At 38.8% G+C, this 22,656-nt stretch overlaps 1 protein-coding gene across 4 annotated transcripts in view; it reads left to right on the top strand.

Annotated features, from left to right (window-relative positions):
• LCLAT1 (lysocardiolipin acyltransferase 1) overlaps positions 1-22,656 on the top strand; it is a 106,335-nt gene that overhangs the window by 39,442 nt on the left and 44,237 nt on the right. For 3 of the 4 annotated variants that reach the window (XM_048938120.1, XM_048938119.1, XM_048938121.1), the window contains 3 exons: positions 2-200; positions 10,627-10,773; positions 19,248-19,364. In XM_048938120.1, the coding sequence (XP_048794077.1) occupies positions 2-200; positions 10,627-10,773; positions 19,248-19,364 (463 nt within the window). The remainder of the gene's footprint in view (position 1; positions 201-10,626; positions 10,774-19,247; positions 19,365-22,656) is intronic. The other variant, XM_048938122.1, reaches the window with a different exon arrangement.

Raw genomic sequence — 22,656 nt, 5'->3', positions numbered from 1 at the left:
GGCTTTGCTGGAGATGGTGTTTGGTGCCAAGGTGGTTGTCACTGGTGATGGATTCGTTCCTGGAGAAAGGAGTGTCATTATCATGAACCATCGCACACGAATGGACTGGATGTTCCTGTGGAACTGCCTGCTGCGATACAGCTACCTCAGACTTGAAAAAATCTGTCTCAAATCCAGTCTCAAAAGCATTCCAGGATTTGGTAGGTCTCTAAATGTTTTAACTGGAAGGGAAGATCTGTTCAGAAATTCTTTTGCACAGCATTGTTTATGCCCAAGTTTGAATTCTATTTCAGTTTAAAAAAATATATATATCTTCTCTTAAATATATGTAGTATACAAGATCCTTTGTCTTCAAAGGGATCCCTGGACTGCATGCTTAAGCATTTATTTGTAAAAATATTGCTACTTTATTCACTGAAAGTAAATTTCAAATTGTAAATTTGATAATTTCAGAGAAGATTTTAAAATTCTTTGTGGTCTTTTTCAACACTTTAGCTTTGGGACATGAAATAATCAGTATTTATAGTGGCGTAAGATGGGAACGGATCTGAGTTGCACATACTCAGAGAAACCATTTTAGATATGCCAAAAATTGCTGCCTAAGTGGTTTCTGAACAAATCAACAAACTTATCTGAAATAAAAGCATCCCTTTTGCATTATATTTATCTCTTAGATTTATTTGCTGTTTTATACAAAACCAGCTTGGGCAGAACATGAGTCAACTTTATCATGTTGAAAGAGTAACCTTATTTATGGTTGCTTTTTGTCAGGTCATTTATCTGAACAGATAATTCTGGCAGCATTCCATAAGGAGGAACTCTCATACTGTTGTGCTTATACTGTATTCACTTGCTGGGTATTTAGTCCTAAGTAAAAGCTGCAGCTAGGTAACCCACTTTTTTTCCTAATATTCAAACATGGTCAGTTTTACTTGACAAAAGACATCTCCTCTAGCATTACAGGAAATGAGAAAATACGTATTTAGATAAATGTTTTCAGAACACAGTGGAGATGTTTTGAAGTCTTGGAATCGGCTGCACATGCAACTTTTAAAGGAAATATTGGAAGATGGAATCCAGGATAATGCTCTGCAAGTCTGATAGATTAATCTTCAAAAGAAGCATGTTTTTGGGTTGTTGGTTTTTTTTTTTTTTTTTTTTTTTAACTAAGCATGCGTGTGCCTGCTTAGTATTAGAATGCCTTTAATAAAACTCGAAGGTCAGCTCAAGAGTCTGGGATGTTATGTGTGCCTGGCAAAAGTTTGCTCCTGAAAATGCCTCTAGCTGCTCAGAAGTTTTTCAGTCCTCAGAACATAAACTTAGCATATCTAAGAGATGTGATGAATGAGCTCTGGCAAACACGGTTGCAGCAATCTTACCTGCTCACAATAACATCTTGGTTCAAAGTTCTGACTTAGGTGCTTAAGCTACTGCTGGCATTCTGGATTTGTACTCCATATTGTTAACTGCGATGGTGGAGGTGGTACAAACAGACACTTCTTTTGTTCTTGTTGTGGGATGACAGTTCCTGGCAGTAGAGTGGATGCCTGGATCTGTAGTGTTATGAACTGCTAGTTATGTGCCAAATCCTTAAATATCCTCTGCAGTATATGTGCTTTGAGTAATTTTGATTGCAGCGTTGATATTTTAGCTTAATTTTTAGTAAACTATTAATCTAATTTATCACAGAAGGAAATTCAGCCAAACCACATCCTTAACTCAAGCCATAATTTGATAGTTTAAGTCATGAATGATAAGCATCTATTCAACTGCAGTATATCTAAAAAGAGGCCTTAGAAATTCGAGTCTCCCTGTTCAGTCAGCCTGTATTTTGGGTAGCAGATTCTTGCAAAAATGAAGCATTCCCAATGGATGGCAACTGAATGGTGAGACTCTGGGATTAAATGAAGTTTGACAGAAGATTTCATTATGAAATTACGTTTGGGGTGGATGTTGATGCAGGGAATGGTGTCCATAAAGAACAACCCTGCAGTAAAAGTAGAGTTTCTTCTATTTACCTCTAGTGGCACTGCTGCGTTACGTGATAGACCTTCAGTAGGTATTTGCCAGATGTTGTTTGTTGAAGTGTGTTCTGTGGTTTTTACATAAACATTTTGCTCATTTTATAAGTTTTAAGGCCAGAACATAGCTTAGAAATCAGGTGGACAGTTTCAGTGCACTGCAGCTATGGTTCAATACATTAAGTATTGATCATTAAGGTATGTATGAGATTCTCCTGCTCCAAGTGATATAAATGGTAGGTAGAGCAAGGCTGTGAATGGAAATAGATCCAGAGTCCTTGTCACCTCCTTTGTAGGTGAAAAGTGTAAAGGTATCGTATTTAATAAGTCTATATTGCAAGTAGGCAATTATTTCCAGTTAGTTATAATTAAAATCAGAAGAGAGTATTTCAAGGAGAAGCATAGAGTCACTTATCTAGTTGTTAAGTTATTAATTCTTTGCATTCCAATATATCCAAAAACTTTAACTTGATTAAATGTGAGCCTTAAATAAAGAAACCCAGCAGAAAAACAGATGGACCTTCTTTCCTGGAACCGTACCTTTGGCTTGATGAATTGTGTGCAGTAAAGTTTTTGAAAAGTGGTATTAAATTTCAGAAACATTCTTGCCGCATTTCAGTACAACTTGCCCAGGCTGGAGTCTCAGGAGAGCGCTGCTCTGCTCTGAGCTGTTGCTGCAGTTTCTCATATGACATCATCAGCAATTACTGACATACTCTGCAATGTCAGTTTTCAAGGAGAATTTCTAATAGCGTTGTCAGTTTCCTGCACAGCTGACAAGATAGGACTTTTCTACAATTATAGATAGGCACAATTTATATTTTCCATTAAAAAAAGTAGCAGAGGAAGTGATAGAGGTGGTGATGCTCTTGTGTTCAACATACGCTGTGGAATACATAATGTCCAGATAGGTTCCAGGGAGCATACACAGTAATGTCAGATGACCAGGTAATGACTAAGTGATGAGTTAGTTGCATCTTTTCATGTTTTCTTCTTAGTTTCATTTGTACAAGCCTTGATTTGACATGAATTTCAAAGGAACTGGAACTAGAGATGTATTTCAGTGATTGGCAATTTGGATATGCTCATTGTTGCAGGATTTTTAGCTCCTGGTGGGCTTGCAGTCATACATCGATTTTAGTGCCTAAATGTGCCTCAGCATTTGTCCAACAAAAATCAATTAGTTTTTCATTACATTTGATCACTCTCAGAGAAATGGGTCCAAAAATGAGAGGGTAACTAGGGGTAACACAACAATTCATGGCTGCTGTGTGAGATAATGTTCATTCTGGTTTTGCTTAACGGAATGGAAAAGATAACATAGTATCTGAGTGCACAAATGGAAAGTATGAAGGTGCTTTAAGCACCGCTGATGGACAGATCTTGAAGACTTAATGTTTTAAAAACTGTTTGCTAAGCCTGGAGTGTATTGTGGCAGAAAACGTCAAGGCCATAAAGGAAAAAGAAGACAACCAATAAAATAAGCAAAACTGGCAAATCTAGAGGAGTTAAGATCTGAGTTAACTGACTAACTCTGCCCAGATCTTCATCTGTGTATGCAAGTAATTGTATGACTAATATTGCTCTTACATAGACTGTAGGATGATGGAGCTTTTTGGTTATTTACCACTTGTCTATTCACTCAAGTTTGTAACTCTCAAAGGGCCAAATCTAACTTGAGCCTTGTTTTGTAAAGTACCAGGGAAGAAGAGGATTTGTGATTTATTACAGCACTAGGCTTAGCCCCACCAGTATTCTCCTTCACATCATTGGATCCATTATAGCTGTCCATTTGTGTGAGCTTAGCCTGAAGCAAATTCAAAGAATTTGAGCCATCTGAGTTTTCCATGAAGCAGGACAAAACAGCTCCAATTATCCTGCCTTTGCCATGGGCTAAGAGTGTACATACAGTCAGTTGTATGTATGTGATGGATCAGCTATCTTGAAGTAAAATATTGGTGTAGCTAACCTTACAAAATACTATCAGTTAACTCAACCAAAGTACAGTTACAGTGGAACACTGCAAGGAATCTGTACACATTCATATTGGTAAAGTGCTTGTGCTACTTGCAGCTGCTTCTATAGGTGAGATTGTAAATACTTCAGCGTAAAACATCTTTGTTCAGGTTACAGTGGATTGGCATTCACATTCTTATCAACAGAGCATACTGGTTTTAAAAATTAAAACTATAACCTATTGAACTTCCTAGTATAGCTCATGTTTCAGGTATCTTTGTTATGATAATATAGTCTGAAATTAGAGTTTTCAGATGTGACATCTTGTCTTGTGGAAATTCAATTATGAGCTGCCAGACTTAATTACTTTCTAGTTTTTATCCTAGGTGATTTTGAAAGTGGAATTTAGAGAGTATGCTCTCTAATGGAAAGCACAGTTATTATTCACGGGTGTGTGTGGCAGTGGGAGATCCTCTTGCATTCATCTGGAGATCGCTGCAACCTCTACTCTCTTTTCTTCTCTGAAGTGACTGGATACCAATGCATGTAGCAGGAAGAATGATCAGAAAGAATTAGAGCTCAGTGTGTAGCCAGAGGATCACGACCTCACTGCAGTCACGGAGACGTGGTGGGACATGGTAGTGGAGTTGCTCATTATGATGACCTGATGGACATGAGGAGCTGGGAGTTGTGGCGGACAACAGGTTGGCATGAGCTAGCAGTGTGCCCTGGTGGCCAAGAAGGCCCATTGAGTCCTGGGGCGCGTTAAAAAGAACATAGCCAGCAGGTTGAGGGAGGTGATCCTGCCCATCCTATAGTGCCCTGGTGAGACCACATCTGGAGTACTGTGTCCACTTCTGGTCTCCCAGGTCAAGAAAGAGAAGGAATTCTAGAGAAAGTCTGGTGGAGGGCCACCAAATGGCTAGGGGCCTGGAGCGTCTCCCTTATGAGGAAAGCCTGGGAGACTTGGATCTGTTCAGCCTGAAATAGACTGGGAGGAGATCTTATAAATGCTCATAAATACTTAATGGGCAGGAGTCAAGAAAATGGGGCCAGGCTCTTTTCGGTAGTGCTCAGTGACAGGGCAGTGGGCACAAACTGGAGCAGAGGAAGTTCTGTGTAAACGTGAGGAAACACTTCTTTCCAGTGAGGTTGGCAGAGCACTGGAACAGGCTGTCCAGAGGGGCTGTGGAGTCTCCTTCTATGAGGATACTCAAAACCTGCCTGGATGCTTTCCTGTGCAACCTGCTGTAGGGAGCTGCTGTAGCAGATGTTGGACTTGATAATCTGTAGAGGTTCCTGCCAAGCTCTACAATTCTATAATTTATTTACAAAAAGACATGTGGAAGGTTTTCTTGGAGAAGCAGCATTAGGAGTGAGGGAACGATTATACCTGGTAGCAAAAATGTAACTTAATTTGCTTGCAATTCTGCATGCCTTCTTCGTGTTGGAAGAAAAAAGTCTTAGGTTCCCTATCCCCAGTTTGATCTGGTTTTTACTGGATTACTCAGTGAACAAATCATAGGAATATTTTCAGATGTATACAGCAGAAATTCTCCCAACTCTATCAGGAAAAATATATGCTGTTCTATTTCCATTAAAACTTTCCTTATCCTTTATCTATAATAAAAATTCCAGTCTCTCTTTGCCACCTTTGCCTCTCCCAGACAAACATCAAAAGAGTGAGATCAGATTATAACCTTTCTCATTCTCTCCATTGTACAAATAGCAGTTGGTGAAGAGAGTGTTTACTTTGTCTGAGCTCACCTAATAAATACAGCACAATTTGCATGGCATGTTTTTCCAATTTACATTCCTTTGCTGTTATCACTAGGTTATGCTGCTGGACCTCTATGAATCAACTCTTCAGGCCCTATTACTTAGGGGTAAGGTCTTTGTCTGCCCATCTCAGCTTGGCTGGTCCTACTCTCACCTGGCAGCACTGGACACCAGCTTGACTGAGAATGTGGGTTGAGAAAGCTCACCTTTGTGGAACCCAGTGCAGAGATGCAGCTTGAAAAGTTAATTATGCCCTCTTCTGCTTTCAGGTTAGGCAACCAGTGCTTTCTGTAGTCTTTACTTTTGCAGTCTTCCCTTAAGGAAGTAGAGCATCTGAAGACGATGCCAGCCAATGGAAAAAGTATTGAATTGTGAACAGAAAAACATCTCTGTCATCCTTTTGGGTACTTAAGTTTACATGCACGATTTGACTGTGTTGCTGTATTTTTATAAAGCATTAGAAAAAGCAGCCTTTCTGCCATTCTAGTTGCTAACCCTTTGCTTTAGTTGCAAATTATGTTATTAACGATTTCATACAGAGCATCAAATCACATTTGAAATGTTATTTTAAGATAGATGTTGTAACTGAATAGGTTTAATGTTCCTTCACAGTAACTAAAGCATTTTAGTGCAAGGTTTATTTGGAAATAGCACTAATATAGTTGTAGATTTAATAGGTCATCTGATTGTCTGTATTAAGTAAAAATAATACAGTTTAGCAAATACAGAATGAATATTTGAGTGCTAAGTGTCCAAATAGGATATTTCAGAACCATGATTAAGGGATTGAATATTGAAAGAAACCTTTGTATTTACTGTGATAGATACTGTGCATCTATTTGGATCCTGTCTTATGATTCTGTGTTTCTAGCATTGCCATTTGTTCACTCAGTCGTTGAAGAAAAAAAGGTTTGTTTCACATGTGTTGTAATAGATTGTTATTTGGTCCAAGTAATAAGCAGGCTGTGAAGTAAATACCTGTGTAAAATCTGAGTGTAAACTGAATGTGACTACAAACATAACCAAAAAACCAGATGCAGATTAAAGTAATATACAAAATCTGAAAGGGCAAGGCAATAGCGAAAGCATACGAGTGTTAAATAGATACTTTAACACAACTGAATCAGCTTTTTTCACTATGGAGCTGGGAGTGCTAGAATGGATATACATGAATTTTATCTCTTAGCTAGTTTTATAGTTCTAATTTGCTCAAAGAATGCATCAGATCAGATGGTCGTTCAATTCACACCACTATTAACTATGTTATTGTTAATGAGTGTTGTTAAAAACAATTGCAAGGAGTGGAAATCGTGCATTGCAAGGCTATTTCAAGAAGCATTTCTTTAATTACTTTCCTAGTTTGTGCACTTAAACCATTATGTGGAAAAAAAACTTCTAATTTTTAATTTGCTTTCAGCTATTAGAGATAAAACTATCCAGAAAAGTGCAGTAAAATGAATGAGTCTGATTGAACTTTCAGAAATCTGTTCAGCACACTATAAAGGTCGAAACTTAACCTTGTATATATAATAACACTAACCCTGTTTTCCAATGTAATTTGCTGCGTGCTGACATGTTTTCCATACCTACAAAATCTGCAAAATAAGGATCTGCAAAATAAGGAGTAGTTAGAATTGCGTGCTGGTTGCCTTGTATTTTATGCAGTGAAACTCTTGGAGTACCAAACTCTGAGTGGACCTGTGATTTGTATGCATGATCATGAGCTTCCAAGTGGTTTCTCTTACTAAGCCTAGACATGTGGTTCACTGTTATGTCAGAAGCCTGAGCAAGGCTGTGTCCTTATTGAATATACTCACTGAATAATGCTTTTATTTGACCAAGAGAACCCTTGATATGAAAAGCAGTGAAAAATCTGATGGAAGAAAAGAGGGAAGATGAACGGGCAGAGTGAGGAGGCCCCAGAGCTAGGCCTTACACTTTCCTTCTTAGTTTTATAGTTCTGAATCATTTATTGGATGTGTGTGTGTGGTTTAGTTTAGCAGTTGTAGGAAGTACATGGATACTATTGCTGGTTACCATGAAGTGCATTGGATATGTTATTACACCAATGTACTCAGCATGAGGAACACGCAAGAGCAGCTAGAAGTCCTGGCTCAGTCCCAGAGCTACAACATCCTTGGCATAAGTGAAACCTACTGGGAAGAGTTCTCCTGTGACTGGTATGTCATGTGGATGGTTCTTGTTGGTGGCAAGTGTCCCTTGGCAGACCAAAGGTTTGGGGGAGATAGAAGTGGAGTCTTAAAATAAAGATTCGTAGTTGCTATTAGCATTTTTAATACAGTACTGCAAGCACTCAACCTGTATAAGCTGTCATTTGCTTTATCCCCAAGGTAGTAAGGAAACTCTTAGGTACATCTTCTCTTGTTCAGAGTTTTGAAGGTTCATCTTTTATTTTATTTTAATTTTTTTCAGCTAAAAAAAAAATTGTTTAAATGTCACTGTGGCTAGGTATTCTACCTAGTAAAACTTTTGTGCTGCTAACCATTTTGCAGGTTTCGTTAAGAGATCTACTGTTGTATGCTTTTCCAAGCTGTATTGGTTATCGTAAATGTTGAATGTTACAAGATGTTTTCCTAATCCAACATTTCTCAAAAATCTGCAAACAGAAAATGGTTTTTCCCCGTTCAAGTAAATGCTGCCTTTGGTTGGAAAATTCCTGTTGCCCAGCACCTTCTGGATGACCAAAACCACTGTGCAAGCAAGCACAGTGTAATTACTTTTGTCAGACAATATCTTGTCCTAAACTTAATCAGCTGAACAGCATCTCTCCCTGCAGGCAGCACATGAGAAGGTACTTCCTTCTGCTTATTTTTAGATCTTGCTTATTGGCAAAATCTTTCCTTTTGCTCAATGCTGTATTGAATTCCTCCACCTTCCTTTGTCCTCCCGTTTGGACCTCACATCATGTCTCAGACTGGTTCTGTGTTGTTTTTCCAGCAGCATGATGCAGACAGACTGTGGCATGGAAATCAAAGCAGGAGCCTGTTTTCATTCTGTTTAAAGACATATGTCAGCCAGCTTGTGCCACGTTTCCTCTCTTGAATCTAATAGAATGGTGAGCCATGCAAATGGCAGACATCGCCGTCACTGGTTGTATGGACCAGGACTGTGACTGAAAGCAGGAATTCACATTCATGTCACACTCCACTGGAGGCATCAGTGCTGAACAAATGTTCAGCTTTCATAGAAGTCAGAATAGTTTGGCCTGGTGTGCTGTGCTGGAGAAAATAGGGAGGGAAACCAGGATCCTTTGCTATCTGTCATCTGACTGTTAGATAATCTGCTCTTGTAGGAGCAGTCAAGGCTTTTTTATCTAATTATATACACATTTAAATATAGAAAAAACCTTCCAGTACACTGAATGTTATATTTAGATTATAAAATCAAACCTGTGGTTATTTGTGAAGACTAGATGCCTACCAACTCATTTCTGTCTTTTGTCCTTCTTCCTTGACACTGTCATTATATCACTGCCTGTTTAATTTTTTATGGCCTGTATATAACACCACCACTTAGGATAGGAACGAGCAAATGTTGGATATCTTCTGCTTTAAGGGATGTTAAGCAAGTAAAATACAAGTCACCCAAGCAGCTTTCTTGTTAGCTACAAGTGTTGTGTAATTTGATGTTCTTGGTGATGTTGAAGGAGGATCACTGGAAAGAGTTTACTATGGAAGCTTTCATGTAATTTAAAGCCTCGTGTTCCTTGCGGACATCCAAGGGAGAGGATGGGATCTGACAGGTTTGTTTTGTTTTTTTTTTTCCATGGTCCCTCTCTATTATGGACCAAAATCACATTTCCTGAGGAGCTGCTGACCTGGGACAATATCAGCGTGCTTCCCGACTGATCACTTATTCTGCTTCTTGCTTCCCTTCCTTCCACCCACAGGCTGTGCTGAGAACTTGAGGACTAAGTTATTTAGATCTGATGTGTGATACCAAACAATAAAATGGCTTAGCACAGTACAGTTTTTGCATAAAGTAATTCAAGGGGACTGACTTGAGTACATAAAACATACAGAAAGTTTAGACAGTATGGTAAGAATGAGTGGAAGGAACATACCAAAATGGCTGTAGAACTTTCCTAAAATGTGTTTTGCACTCTGTCTGATGGAGCTTGCTGTGTCCTTAGAGTTGTGACTGGGAGAAGGCATTTCTGTTACAGCTTAGAGGGCTTTTTTCCTTTGCTGTTTTAAAGAATTTAATTTCAGTTGGGGTGCCCCCTAGAATAACTGAATGCTGTGGTACCGTTTGGTATTTGACATAATTTTGTATGAAAAGATCTCCTCTTTGCACTATTGTAGTAAAACATGCTGTAATAATAGAAGGTGGTTAAATGCCAGAACAGAGCATATTTCAACTGTGGAAGTCGCATTTTAATTATTTCAAAATTGATCTTTATTTTTTCCTGCAAATGATTTGTTCAAATGTGGATGGCCTATGCTGAAAAAGCTGTATGGGCAGCTACTTAAAGATGTGGGCTCACGGTATGTGCAGGGATGCACATCAGATTTGGTGGTAAACATATTGGGTTGTGTACAAAGGTTTTTTAACAAGACGCAGTTTAGAAATTTGCCAGGATTTGCTGAGACTGCATCCCAAGCATTTCCCTTCTTAATTCACGTAACCCTTTCCAGGATTCAGCTCTCTGGATCTCGTTCATAATCTGAGTATCTGAGACTCATTAGGTCCAGATTGCAGAAGGCATGTTGGCTGTGTGGGCTCCATCTGCTGAGCTGATTTTAGATAAAATGTTGCGTCTGACACAATCTGTACAGTATTTAGGAATAACAGACACTGTGGCAGTATGACCATGAAACATTACTAAAGGTGTATTTTTAAACTACAGGCTGGGCGATGCAGGTTGCTGCCTTTATTTTCATTCAGAGAAAATGGGAAGATGACAAGGGTCACTTTGAAAAAATGCTGCATTATTTCTGTGACATTCATGAGCCACTACAACTCCTCATCTTTCCGGAAGGAACTGATCTCACAGGTAGGATAAATTTGTTGGTTTGTGTAGTGATTGATATGGAAATTCCTCATTGTTTGTGGAAATAATTGAAAAAACATCCAAGCTAGGAGCAATACTGCATTCTCTCAGACAGCAGAAAATGTAGTTAACGATCTTGATGTGCTAATATACCCAAGAAACACAGGCATGGTTTCACTAAGGGGTTTAACCAGGCTTCCAGAAATAACTGTTAAGTTTCAAAAGCATCCCATAATTGAAAGAGCTTAACATTGGTTAATTCTACCTTTGTACTGTATTGGAAAAATAGTTTACAAGACCTGGAATAAATTACTTTTATGTTCCTATTTTCCATGTGACTGGGATGTACAGTGCAAAATTGTGAAAGGTGATTGAAGATGAGAGCTAATGATTCTATTAGATTTCTGGCTTCATGTTTTAAGAGGAGAAAATGGATATGCTTCTTCATTAGGCCATGTTAGTTGCCTGCATCTGCATCTAAAAGAAAAAATGTTTCCTGAAAACAAATGTCAGTGTTATTGTTGTAATCAATTTAATGAGTTAAATGTTTGCTTAATTCTTAGTAAAAATATCTGTGTTAATGCAGGTGTGTTTTACAGCAGCGATAGCAAGCTGCTAACCGCTGTTGAAAAAGACTCAAATGCCAATAAAAGAAAGCATTTTATGAATGTTCTGTGGTTCTTTATGCCTGCAGCACTATTTGATAAGCATCAATTTTAAAACAGAAAACCAATTACAACTAGACTTTTACCTTTTAGCTTATCTTAGATCTTTACTTTCCTTTGCAGCTATTCTCAAATCATGCCTTACCTCAATGTCAGATCAGTAAATACTAGGCACGGTGTGAAAATCCATAATGGAAACTGCTATTTTCTTCATGTTCCCAGTATCCTTAAACACGGATATGTAATGTTCAGATGGCATCACACTGCAGGGAGTTGTTGTCACTCGATCCTTCTTCCTAAAGGAGGATAGATCATTAAACATTCTTGGGCTGCATCACATGATATCTCTTGCTGAATTAGTAATTGTATCTAAAATTAGGAAGGGGGATGGAAATTATCTCTTTTTTTTTTTTTTGAATTAATGACTACCTGTGTTCTGGTTGTTCTGAGTTAGGACAAATTCTTAATCTTACTCCGTGTCAGAAAATGTCTCCTTGGGTCACCCAGGTGTTTCCATTGCAAGACGGTTAAAGAGAATTGGGTTGTTCATAATTTACCCACAAATTATGAATGCCTTCCAATCTCTCCGAGTATTGCTCAGAGACAACAGATTTTAAAGGACTGAAGAAGTTCCTTATTACAGTTCTAAACAAGAACTAGCTGAGGACTAAGGCAGCTGCAGAATATTAGCAGTTGTGCTGTGGAGTCCCAGAGGCAGTGGTGGGAATGTTCCCCACCCAAACGTGGAGTTCCATAAGGCAGCAGAGGGTAGTCTCTTCTCCACTGTAATTGGTTATAAACAACTCTGCCTAAATTTAGGTGTATGCCATCAACTCAGAAGTTGATGCAGGTGGGATTCTTCTGTTGCTCTAGTTGTCACTTCTCATGCTCACGTAATGCATGTTCCTCTCACCTTGCAGCATCAAATAGATGTCTGTGCTGTGTTTACTCCATTCTCCTGGTAGCTTCAGCTACCACTGATTGATGGTGCTAATTTCCCCCCAGTCCACTGGGCAGCCCAGGGAGGAAGCAGTGTGGTACTTGTACTTCAAGGGAAAGGAGTATTGCTGGGTGGCCCTTTGCTACTGTAATTCTTATCCTCTCAAGCCACCTGGCAGCAACAGATTTACTCTTCTTGTATAATGTTTTCAAATATTCAAGAATGAAAGATCTAAAAGAAACACAAAGTATATGTGGTCTGCTGCCTGAGCTTAAGTTGTTGAGGTACTTTGCATTGGAAGATGATGCTTAAGTAAGTTTAAAAAGTAGTAATTGAACCCTGAACAATGTGTTTGCAATCTGTGTATAAAGTTGATGATTATTTCTGGTCAGTTGGTCATCTTTTCGCTCTGGAGTGCTTGAAGCTTAAAGCTAAATACACCCAAGGCATTTTATTGTGATTGTTTAAGAAGTCAGACTTTCTGAAGACTTGAAGAAAACAAACAACTCGTGCAGCCCACCATTTTGCTCATTTTTTTTGTTGATGATCTGTGTGAGGCTCTCGTAGTAACTTTCTACAAAGTAGTAAGAGAACAAAAAAAGTTGCTGTACTGTTCTGGGTCTGTTCTGTAGGATCCATTGCCTGTGGATTTGTCTGCATCCCTAAACGTGGTTTCTTCTTTACTTCAGTTTTTCCTTTTTCTTGGGTTTCCTTTCACGTGACATTCCCACAAATCTTTCTTGCTGCTGTTTCTGCAGGAGGCATTATGTGCTGTGGTTCTCCTCTCCAGCAGCCGTGTTAACTGCTGCACGCTGTGCTGAAAGCCCCAACAGGCCCACTGCCTGCGGAGGATATGCCAGCTTTTCCCATTACTAAGATCTCTACTGCTGGCAGTTCCACTTTGTTCTGCCATTTATTTTTCTGAAAGCTCTTAGGGCTAAACTATGAATCTCTTCTCTATGCCAAACTGTGATTCCACAGACTTTTTTTTTTTTTTTTTCATAAGAAATAGCTTAAAAACCAAACAAAAGTTGGAAAGTTTGTTGATGCCAAAATTTAGGCAGTTGTGATGTGAAACTGTTTTATCTAGAAGATAGCATAGTACTGTAATACTTATCTCCTTTGTAGTAATGTCATGTGCTGGATTAATGCACAAACAGTTACTCAAGACATGCTGGTAGAGTTTAAGAGGTAATAGTTTGAAAACAGTACGAGCAAGAACTGCTTAATTTTTTGTTAAAATGATAACTGTGAGCCAATATAGCTGTTATGCTCTCTATGCGAACTTCTGATAAACAGATGAATGAGAAATTGTTCAAAAAAGAGACTTTTGGACTATCCACTTCTTCTTTCCCTGTCTGGTACCAGTGGCATTTGGGAGTACTTGACGCCATGGGAATATGTGTGTGCTTCTATCATAAGCCTGATTAAAGAAAAGGAAGTGCATGATATCCAAATTTCAGTGCTAATGAAAAAGGAAGAAAAGAGTTGAGAGTTGTATTAAAGTTGTCTGACTTAGCATTCCAGTAGGATGATGAGGGTAATGTATCGTTCTTTTGAGTGATGTCCAGCAAAATGCATCAGCTGGAAAATGCTGGACGTCAACACACGTGAGCTTGTTCTTTTGAGGTGATTTCATGCTGCTTACGTGTTTTTGGGGAAGCACGGACGTACCTCCTTCTTTGGCACAGATTATGGAGCTGTAGTTCCAAGTCTTTACATTAGCAAGTGCAGCTCATTACTGTGTTATGGCTCCCTTCAGAGTCAAATTCTGGAGGTTTTTGTTTTAATTCAAAACTGCAGTATAAATTATAATGGTTTTAAAGATTAGGAGTTTGTTCACTTCTCTGGATTTCATGGGTGTAAAGCAATTCTAAGTTCCTGAAGTTTTATAGCTTGAAGACAAAGGAAACAGATTAATGTAACGTCGTCTTCCAGTTCACTTCAAATGAGATTCTGAGATATGGTGCCTCTGTGCTGCTGCTGACGTCTGAGCTTTTCCAGCAGTAATGCAGTTAATGGGACTTCCCAACATAAATTTTGAGATAAGTGGAGGAAAAATTGCATAATTTGACAAGTGCCCTGCAGCAGTGTGTAAAGGCCTCAGGTAAATGGTCTTCTTGTGCTTGCCACCTGCCCTCCAAGTAGTTGCATGGATCAGCTGAGACACTGGAACAGAAACAAGCACAACTAGTAAATGTTACCTTGTGAAATAATTGTTAGCCTATATGACAGGACTTAAATGAGGATGTAGGGAGGTTTTATGTTTGTATATAGCTATTCTAATAGGGGTTACATCTGCAGGAGGCTGGTAGAAGATCTGTTTGTGAAAACCAACATTGTTTGCCATTATTTACCTACATCATCTGAAGTTCTTTCTTCAACAATTTAGGGTTTGATACAGTCCTAGTTGGGTGTCTCTTAAAGGTGCACATAGCATAACCTTACCATGAGAATGAATACCTTACTGGACATTTACTGCCTTTAAAATTTGTACTCCTTTTGAAATCCATGTATGAAGTTTTTTCATAAGAATAGATCATTTAACCTGTTCCTTCTTATTGGAACCAAGGTGTTAAAATAAAATGCAAAATTCACCTAATGGGAATGATGAGTGAGGGCTTAGGAGGTTGATTTACTTTGTCTTCATTCTTAATTGCAGAGGAAAAAAATGGAAATATTTGTTTATAGAAAGCAATATGGTGTGTGTGTGTGTGTGTGTGTGTGTGTGTATGAGCGTGAGAGGGAGCGTTACCTTTTTCTAGATTATGAGTGGTGTTTTGGGACTGGGAAGACCTGAACCAAGTTCAGTTGCGGTCCCTGCTCCAAGTGCTCCTTTATGCAGCTCGCATTACACTTGCATTTCCCCTTTTTAAGGAAGTGTCTTCATTAACAGGCTTGCGAAGGCATCCTACAGTTTTATTTCTTCTTCTTGCTTCCACCTACAAATATTACAAGTTTGCCTGCAGAATAATGAATCACCCACGCAAGTTCTGCAGTGTTGACTGCTGACTAAGGGGTTTTATAGGAGGTGACTGTTGTGTAAATTCACTTAGGCTGGAGAGGATATAAAATAAATGTATTTTTAATTTCCTGCATCATTTTTTTTAACCTCTAAGTTTCATGTAATATGGAACATCCAATTTTCTGGCTTTTGTTAAACTTTGTACTAAGCAGGAGATTTGTTCTGACTTTCACTCAGAAGGTTTAAGCACGGGTGTCTCATGCAGGGATTGCAAGCAGCAGCATGCACTGAGATGCTTGCATCAGATAATGTAGCAGTCAGTGCATTTATGCAGAAATAATATCAAAATAACATACTGTTTTTTTTAAAAAAATGCCAAGAGAGGCAGGATGGGGAGGAAGAGTGTGATGCTTACTTTTTGGTATAGTGGAAGTCTATCCTGCGCTTTCAGGATAGCATCATAACCCCTTTGACCTCCTTAACTTGCTGTATTACAGTATTGTAATAATAAATATAATGCAAAAAGGCCTGTGGCTTGATAGATGTTACAAATTGCAGAGGAAAATATTTCTTCCAGAAGAGAATGATCATTGTGTTAGCTGTGTCACTTTGCTTCTAAAAGCCCATTACACTAGGCTCATGAAAAGGAGGATGGAACAATCCATTATATAAATCTTACAGTCCAGAGACAAGAGGGGCACAAACAAATGGAATATAAGGAAATAGCTGATGAGTGTTGGCTGGAGCACCAGTGTCCAGCTGTTCACATTTTTAGAAAGGCATTGTAGTAAATGGAAATTAAGAAGATGCTTTGCAGATGTTTACAGTGAAATCTTTCCAAGTACAAGGAGGTGAGTGTGAGTTTTATTTCAACGCAGTGAACAGCAGAGGTTCTGACTTTTTTGACAGGGTAAAGAAAAATAAGCTGCCTATTTACTCATTGTTTTGTATGTTGTGCAAGTAGAAGTGTTCAGCAGACAGAACTTGTTCTCATGCTGCCCTTTGTAACACAAGTGCTAGTGAGCAGGCATATGGAGGAGTAGATTCTGGGTGCACACAAACACTGTGCAGTTTAAGATGCTTAATGTTTTGATTGTTTTAAACTGCTCAGCTAATGTGGAATTGCATAGCACTTTTGTCTCAAAGCTTTGACCCGATTTGCAGATTTGAAATCTTAATTTGCATATGCAGAAAATGAAGTAGAAGCTTATAGTGTCTTTTGGAAGAAACAGCACAGTAGCTTAAAAACTTTGTGATAAACTGTTTTTAAGCACATTACTTGAATCATCACAGAATTTGGAAAAGAGCTTTAGAGCTTTTGACTTGTGTGTTTCTTAGAGGAAACCTAGTGGTCATTGTCCTAATAGTACAATACAGTTATGGCTGTAAGATAGAACCCAGCTTTTCAGATGAACATTTAATACTTAGGGGATTATTCTTCTCTGCCATTCCAAGCCTTGCTTATGACTCATTTTTCAAGTTTTGCCACAACAGAGGCAAGGATCCTACAGGCAAGTTCCCTTCACTGATTCACAATAGTCTATTTTCAACACTGAAATAGCAGTCTAGCAGTCAAAAATAGGTACTCCAGTCATGAGAGCCATCATACATATGCTCAGGGAAAGATGAGTTTAAGTTATGTAGCCAAATGTAATTTTAGAATTTCAGACATTCTATGATTTTTACAACACTGCTGTAAGATGTAATATTTTCAAGTATCTGTAGATTTTGACAACTTGGCAGGAAGTAAATCTTTGGCTGTTCCTTGTTGAACCATTTGGCTACTGTGCAGTAATAATTTCCTTTCCTCCAAGTCACAAGGTCAGGAGATGTCGTGCAGTAAATCTTGAGGAGTACAGGTCTGTAAGGCGTGTAGGTAACATGTTACCTTATACAGGTAACAATAGGCCACAGTGGAAAAGTACCTCGTAATACTAATATGATATAACGCTTACTGATACATAGCTGATAAATAGTGGAATACTGATAAATAGTGAAGGAGAGACCCACATTTGCTGATAAACGATGAGCTCGTGCAGTTTAGAAATTAGAAAGATGTATACATGCAAAAAAGGCATCTGTACTACTGTGCTGATTTGTCAGCATGTTCTGTTGCCCCTTTATAGGGTGAAGTTTTGAGTGTAAGGCAGAGAACTTGCCTATATGTAGCAGTTCTGTTAAATTATTAAGCATTGGTATGATTTTCCAGTAGTTTATCTCTCATCTCTGGTAAGGTTAACTGTGGGCACTTAGAAAAATGAGCTGTTTCTGCTTGAGAAAGATTATGAATTGCTTAGGCAATGATTTTCTTCCACAGATGTGTGCTAGGATTTCATCTTCTAAAACACCATGTGGGACTCTATAAATACTAGTTCTTTAATATGTTAGTTATGTAAAATGATTTCTTGTTGCCATGGTAAAATTCTATGAGTCCTTTGCCTTTTGGCCCAAAGCGAGGTGCAGAAGTACCCACAGCAAAGGAGAAGCACAGCCCCCAAGGCTGTTGGACTTCTGCTTTCAAGTTGCCTACGTGTGGGAGAGAACAAATTGCTGCTTCTCCACTTGTTTTGAGGAGTTTCCACTGTATCGACCTCTCTCTCCCTTAGTGGGCTCTGTTAGCAATTGGCTCTTAAAACTTTGGTTTGCTCTGGGTAGAATTCTTTCTGCCAGAGTTTTGATCTGGTGAAGCTGCACCAGTACTTGATATTGTGTTCAGTTTTGGGCCTGTCACTGCAAGAAAGACATTGAAGCCCTGGGTAGCATCCAAAGAAGGGCAGCGAAGCTGTGAAGGGTCTGGAGCATAAGTCTTACGGGGAGCAACTGAGAGAGCTGGGATTGTTTGGTCTGGGAAAGAGGAGTCTCGGGGGAAATCTTACGGCTCTCTACATGCCTGAAGGGAGGTTGTGGCAAGGTGGGAGTTGGCTCTTCTCCCAGGTAATAGAGGTAGGGTGATAGAATGGCTTTGAGTTGCTCCAGGGGAGACTCAGATTGGATAAGAGGAAACATTTCTTCTCAAAAAGAGAAGCAAGGATCAGGCTGCCCTGGGAGGTGGTAGAGTCACTGTCCCCAGAGGTGTTCAGGAACCATGGAGATGTGGCACTGAGGGACGTGGTGAGTGAACATGGTGAGGATGGGCTGGTGGTTGGAATTAGTGGTCTTAATGGTGTTTTCCAACCTTAATGATTCTATGAAATCCATGTGTCCTGGGGTTTGGCCTGGTGGCCTTCCAGGTCCTAGAACCAGTTCTGTGTCTGGCAACAACCTCGTGTTGTGATATTGGGCACTAGGTCAGAAAGTTTAAAATGGGGAATGTATGTGTAGAGCAGATTGATGAATAATGTGTACCATGTTCAAAATGAAGAACTAGAATACTGCTTCAATGTATTTGATTAACTATTTTTTTCTGCTTAATGTTTTCTTTACAAAATAAGTTTTACATGGTTAAGCTGATATAAAATCAAACCTGCATTGCTATACATCATGTTTTTTTTTAATTTAAAAAAATGCTAGTGAACTCATTAAAACATTTTACTTTAAAAATGGGTATTGAAGTATCTGAAGAACTACTAAACTTCAGTTTCTAGATTTCAGGTTGCATTTGATAAATATGAAGGATTTGCTGAGTGTTTTCTTAGAAGAAATGAGCAAGTAGGAAGGCTGTTTTTGCAATAGACATTGTTCTTTATCATGCCACAACATATATATATATGTATGTATGTATGTATGTATGTATGTATACGTATATATGTATAACCAAAAGCATCTTGCAGTTGGCCCCCAACTGAAAAGCTGTTGTACATTTGTGCTGTGTGAATTGTTTTTCTACTTGTTTTCCTAACATATCATGATTATTCTTGCTCTACATGCACACTCATAGAAAATTGTGCTTTCTTATTGTCTCCTCCAGCCAATACCAAAGCTCGCAGTAATGACTTTGCTGAAAAGAATGGGCTTCGAAAATATGAGTATGTCTTACATCCAAGGACTACAGGATTCACTTTTGTGGTGGAATGTCTAAGGGAAGGTAATCCTGCTCTCCATTTCTACATACATTTTTGTCTTGAATATACCTACTCTCCCCAAAATGGTGGAAGTCAATCTTCACAAAGCTTGAAGTGTTTCCAGAGATACTTAACGTACGCTGATTACCAAAAAGGTCTTGCTTGCCATTGTGCTTAAAATGATAATAACATGGATAGATTTGAGGGAGTTGATATGGAATACTGAAGAGGCATAATGAATGACAACAACAACATTTTTGCATATTTTTTTTCTCAAATACTGTAGCTTGCTTGTCAGTCTACTTCAAGAAAATAGTGGAAAAGGTCCCAAGGAATTTCAGCCTTATTGTCCGTGCCAGTCCTTAACCTTCATGGGGTTGACACTGAACACACAGACGTGTATTTCAAAAGCTGCCGTGTTCAGCTGTGAAAAAATTGCTGTGTTCAGTGAACATGGGAAATGCTCAGCAACATGCAGATGCAGCAAATCAGCTGCCCAATGTTGTCAGCTTTTCCAGGCAGTGCTGATTTGGAGAAGCTGTGTAAAACATGAATTATGTTGCTTGGCATGGTCAGTGGGCGAGAGAACGTGTGGTGCTCGCTTTTTAGCTAGAAATGATCTTCCATTCTTGTATTAATCTGGTGTTAAGAGACTGATTCTGTATTGTCAGGGGAACAGAGTATAGAGATGCGATTGCTTGTTAGAATGAAACATCTGGGGGATGTTTTGGAAATGGGCATTTTGATGAGATTTCTGCCAGGCTTTAGGCCATAATGGTGTAATCGCTGTAATAATACTGATATGGCAGTGATTCAGATGCAAATGAGTGAATGTTCTCAGGATGTATGAATGTATGATTGAAGAAAATAAACGTGTACAGTAAATGTAAAGTGACTTATTTATAGGCTAGTTCTTCTGGAATAAGCAATTCCAGATCTTTAACACATGTTGGTTATTCTGTCTGCCAAAGGGAGAAGTTTGAGATTATTAAAAAGAATGAGGGAATGAGGTCCTGATGGTAGGTTTTTTTTTTTCCCTTGCTGGAATCCTTGCTTGGATTTTAAAAGCAGAGCTGACTTGCATTTTGCCTGATTTCTACTTGAGCAGAAGCAATATAAACACAGCTAATATTCAATAATTTGTCTGACTGGATATCTTCATAAAGAATTGTGTATCTGTATGGCCATATATTTACCCAGCAGTTTGTGTTGGACATCTTAGATTTTCACATATCTTGAAAGTTTATTATTCATTTTGCTGTAGTGAAAAATGATACGTGAAATTTCAAGGCGTGTTTTACTGGGAACTTTTCAACATTAGGTTAACCTGGTTGTCAACAGTTTACGGGCTGGTTTGGCCCGGTTCCGTGACCAGCGGGGCGGAGGGATTTCACAAAATCTGCACCTCTGGAAAAGGGAAACAGGGGACCCTAAAATAATTAAAAACAGCAGCAATCTGAGGAGAAACAAACTAATTTACTAAATGTAGTATCAGCAAAATATAGTCTCACCACAACGCTGAGGTGAGAAGTGCAGTCCAGTTGAGCCGGTGAAGAAGAGCCGATGCAGGCGAAGAAGAGAGCATCAGGTGACCTTGCCAGGAGTTGTGTCTCCTCGCTGACTGCAAAGCCCCTGGGGAATGTAGTTGTTCTTCTCCTGTGGACAGGCACCCGGAACTTGAGCATCAGCAGTCAAACCCCAGTGCATTACATGATGTTATGGTGTGGAATACTGATAACCCAAATCATAAAACCATGGCATAGTGCATAATGGTAATTCTAGCCTGGAATAAATTTTCAGTTAAAGAAGTGTTCTCAACCTGGAATGTTATCAACTTAACAAATAATAGATTCTGTAATTACCTCAGAAATGAGCTTCACAGTTGTACGGTCATTTTCTAATTCTTTTCTCTCGTGCTCTTTTATAAAAGGTCTATGCAAATTAGATAGATGTTGGGTTATAAAAATGGAAATATTTAAAGGCAATTAGCTAATTTTACACAGCACCAAGCTAGGGAAAATACCAGAAACATTTCTAGATTTTTTTTTTTTAAGCTTTCAGATGCTTTAAGTCCTACTTTTATTTAAGTCAAGCAGATATTACGTGAAATATTAACGTCCTTCCAGCGTTTGGTACATTGCTAGGCATTGTATGCTACATACACGATGACTGTGGGTTATTATGTAGTATTGTATGAGTGAGAAGGTAGTTCAACCAGCATTTTCAAATACTAGGTTATCACTTCCTCATGTAAGACTTTTTCTGTTGTTGCAAGTGTGCTAAATATGGAACATTTGTGTGGGAATATTTTTATGGACAACCAACCTGTAGCTGCTTTACGAGAGCATTGCAGAGTATTACGTATCTGCATGCCTTCATCATTTTGTATGTGAAATATTGATGTCCAGGTGGATTTTTAGATCCAAATGGCACATTTGATACCAAATATTATCATGCAGTTCTGGTTTGACTCATCTGTACTGTTTTCTTACAATTCTAATTTCTGATACCAGCAATGATAAAGAAAACCAGGAGTGGTAAGGGTAGGGTGTTAACACTGTATCTGTGTCTCAGGAATGTCACTGTGCTACAGTAATACCAGTAATCATAAAAATAGTGTTGTTTCCTTTTTACTGGTTGTAATGGCCAGCAGAAGATGGTGTGTGTGACTTTAACACTGAGAAGGGAGTGGTGGAGACTTTAACATCATATTTATATGTTTGGAAGTATCTTTGTGCGTAGATGACAACCTTATTGCCCTACAGCTCTACTGTGAATACATTCTGGCTCGTGGCTGTTTTCCATTCCCAAAGCTCGGGTGTCTACTTCAGGCCTTCACTCCCAAAATAGGCTGATGAAGTGAGGGGGAAAAATGTCATTAGTAGTTTAACTGCATTTTGAATGTTGAAAGAAACTGTAATTATGCAAGAACACTGATTAATATGCATCACGAGCTATAGCGTGAAAGAATTACCTGTTATTACATAAAATAAGTGACCCATCTGAATAGGAAATGAAAAAATAACCTTCAGCTAAACATGGCTTGTATCTCTATGGGAGAGCTTCTTCCTGGAGGAGGCACTATCTGCATGCTGACAGTATAATCCTAGCAGTTACCAGTCCTTGGCTTTCCATAGGTAGCACAACCTCCTGAACCACCTGGATGGATTTTTGCCAGTGATGACCAGCACACAAATTCCTGTGACCACCTTCTTGCTCTTGTACGGTCATTAGTTCAACTACTTGATCTCTTTTGCCCAGAGATGCTGCTAAGGTGTCATTTCTAAGATTAAAGAAGCTTAAAAAAAATAAATC

This window comes from Lagopus muta, chromosome 2 (assembly GCF_023343835.1).
Source record: "Lagopus muta isolate bLagMut1 chromosome 2, bLagMut1 primary, whole genome shotgun sequence".
NCBI lineage: Eukaryota > Metazoa > Chordata > Aves > Galliformes > Phasianidae > Lagopus > Lagopus muta.
The sequence above is the reverse complement of the archived record's forward strand: the minus strand, read 5'-3'. Positions and strand labels throughout refer to the sequence as shown.